Source organism: Alligator sinensis, unplaced genomic scaffold (genome assembly GCF_000455745.1).
Source record: "Alligator sinensis unplaced genomic scaffold, ASM45574v1 scaffold938_1, whole genome shotgun sequence".
Classification (NCBI taxonomy): domain Eukaryota; kingdom Metazoa; phylum Chordata; order Crocodylia; family Alligatoridae; genus Alligator; species Alligator sinensis.
In genome coordinates this window covers 1,260,565-1,263,670 of record NW_005842449.1, presented here as the reverse complement: position 1 = coordinate 1,263,670, position 3,106 = coordinate 1,260,565, and the positions used below count along the sequence as shown (strand labels likewise).

Sequence of the window (3,106 nt, the reverse complement as noted above, 5' to 3'; positions counted from 1 at the left end):
GGGCTGGTAGGAGCCACGCATAGCCCATAAGGCTAGGGTGCTTGGGGAGCACCCATCATACCGGGTGACCACAGGAGTCCGGGAGAACCGCGGGGACAGAGGTCCCGAGTAGCCGTGCCCAGGGAGTCATAGGCAGCCTCCCAACTATATATATTCCAGCAAGACGTGGCGGGCGAGAATTAGAGGGTGCCTTGGGCTAGCCTGACACGGAGCGAGGGACCTTAAGGAGTGCGAGGACCCCGCCGTGACAGGCAGGTTATAATGTGCCATAAATCCAATGTCTATTAGTCCATGATTTTTTTGTATCCAGTAGGTTGATGAAGTGAAGTTCGTAGGCTCATCTGCAAAAGGTGCTTTGTAAATTCCCTTTGAGGATTAGAACTGAGAGATCAGAGGGAGTGATTGTCTAGTGAGAAGTGTGCCCCCACAGGTAATTGGGCATTCTTGTCTTTGACAGATTTTCCGCGTGAGTTCATTCTGGTACGCACTTCTTGTTTGGTTTCTTCTATGTATTTTCCATCACGGCATTTAGCACACTGGATGAGATGCATTACATTTCTGGAGGTGCAGATGTAAGATTCAGGAATGCTGATGGTTCTGTTGTGAGGTGTATTTATTGTGGGAGTGGTGGAGAAATGTTGGCAGGTTTGACATTTCTTGTCATCAAATGGTCTGCATCCATTTGGTGTGTTTTGGACCGTAGGAAGTTTGCTTCTAGTGATGAGGTTGGCGAGGTTCAGTGCTTGTTTAAAGGCTAGGATGGGTGGTTCTGGGAAGGTCTCTTTAAACATTGTATATTCTTCTAGTATGGGTTGCTATTGTTTGAGGATTTTCCATATAGGTTCCAGGGAGGGATGATACGTCATGACTAATGGTGTGCGATTACTGGGGACTTTCTTTCTGTATTGCAGCAATTCTTCATGTGGTATCTGGGTGGCTCTCTCAAAAGTCTGATTCTCTCTCTAGAGGCATGTTCTTGTGAGTGAAAGCTCTTTTGAGATTTGGGAGGTGATGATCACGGGTGTTCTCCTCAGTGCAAATTTGGTGGTATCAGAGGTCAGGGGTTGGCTGTAGATTACAGCTTTCTTGTTGTGTTTAGGGTGATTGCTGGTTCTGTGCAGATATGTACGTTGGTCTGTGGGTTTCTTGTATGTGGTGGTTTGTATTTTACCATTCTGGATAGTGATCATAGTGTCTAAAAAGTAAATGTTGGTGCTGGAGTATTTAAGACAGAATCTGATGGAGGGGTGGTGATTATTGAATTTCTGATTCAGCCTCCTGCTATTTCACCTGTGTATATTTAACCCTTTAGAGGCATGCTGAATGTTCCCATATTAAAGAGTTAAAAGTGTTTGTTGGCATTGCCATCTTCTGCTGTCACCTACTCATGTCTTCTTGACTCTCTCTCACACACACACACACACACACACACACACACACACACACACACACACCCGTCCCCCACTCCTATTCTGCTTTCCATCCTACTTTCTTACAGGAAGTTGTTCCACTCCTCATGGATTCATCCTTATTCATCCTTTTTCTTTTTTCTACATGCTCTGATTTGCAGCTCTCACAAGGTAATAAGTGAAGATGCTGATTGTCTAGATTAAGAAGATTATTTTGGAGGCGGGGGAGTTTAACAATAACATTTGCCTTTCTTAGTGCAACTGAAAAAAAAGAATATACCACATGCCAATAAAATATTATAAAATTTTTTATTCAACTGAGAAAAGCTGATAATACAGTATGTTACTCCTTTTTATTATAATTTGAGATGATGATAATATCACATAATTTTATTTTTATTCCAGACAGTATGATAATTTTAAAACAGGAACATTTGTGCTCTATAAGAGTACATCTCGGGATTTTGAAGTTCATGTGCGCCAGTGGGACTGTGGAAGCCTTCACTACCCAGCATCATGTAATTGTGGTTTTGTTGCCAGAGAAGAAAGTGACATAATTGCATTTGACATGTGCAATGGTCAGCTACATGAGTCTCAGCCACATTTATTTGTAAAAAGTAGAGACAAAAGAAGAAGAAATGTCAGGATCACAGAATCCTATCTAGGAAGGAAAGTCACGGTATGTAGTTTGTTATGTTATTTGCTCTTGCCTTACTTATTTTAGCAAGCACTTCTGCCTCTTCCTGCTAATTGCAGACGCAGGGCCTGTAGTATTTCTTTAAGTTAAAAAACAAATTAAAACATGTTTTACAAATATATAATTCCATTGAATCAAAGGAGCATACTTTCCTCACAGAACACATGTATAATTCCTACTACCGTTCCTAGAAAATGTGTGCAGGCCAAAAAATATTTACACTTCATTATTAACATTTCAAATAGTTTGGCAAGATAACTGTTTTAATAAATTAGGGACTGAGACCAATATTTTCAAATAAAGGTGTAAATTATCTATAGGATATGCCTAACTAAAATTATTTTGGTTTTCAAAAGGCTGAGCTCTGGATCTCCCCTTAACTTTACTATGATCATGGGGTGTCTAGCACGCTAAAGTATCAGAAAAAACATTTATGTAAGTCCTATATAGAGCCTAATGAGGAGACTAATTTTCCAAAATCTCATGTCTGATGTCTACACACTGATTTATACATGCAGTTCCATACAAGAAGTGTTCATGTGGTCAACTAGGCATGCCAAATTATGAATTAGAAACTAAACTAAAAATGTTTAGAGGATTTTTCCCTAAATATATAACTTAAAAATCATTTATTTAATTTTTCTGAAGCTTTTTTCTTTGTGTATTGAATGCTAGTAAGGGTACAGCAAGCCCGAAAGTAGCAGAATTCTTATATAATAAAGGGCTTAGTCAATCTGTCTGTAATGCTCTTGGAGCACTCTGATTGATTGGTGAAACAACCAATCAGAGTGCGGAGCACTGCCATGATGGCAGGGACGGAGGGGTGGGGGGTGGCGAGCCCCCTGCCGCCTCCGAGAAACAGGGCTGGGGGGTGGGGTGAGGCCAGTGGTGCTGGAGGCAGCAGCAGTGCAGGGTGCTGGCAAAGGGGAATGGAGGGGCAAGCTTCCCTTCTTCCCCCCCCCCCTCCCCCCCCCCTGGGGGCGGGGGGGGGGTGGGGGAG

At 42.1% G+C, this 3,106-nt stretch overlaps 1 protein-coding gene across 1 annotated transcript in view; it reads left to right on the top strand.

Annotated features, from left to right (window-relative positions):
• The window catches only part of VWDE (von Willebrand factor D and EGF domains), a 68,228-nt gene that overhangs the window by 24,215 nt on the left and 40,907 nt on the right, over positions 1–3,106 (top strand). Inside the window, exon 10 of the mRNA XM_025212162.1 lies at positions 1,815–2,088. Within this exon, the coding sequence (XP_025067947.1) occupies positions 1,815–2,088 (274 nt within the window). The remainder of the gene's footprint in view (positions 1–1,814; positions 2,089–3,106) is intronic.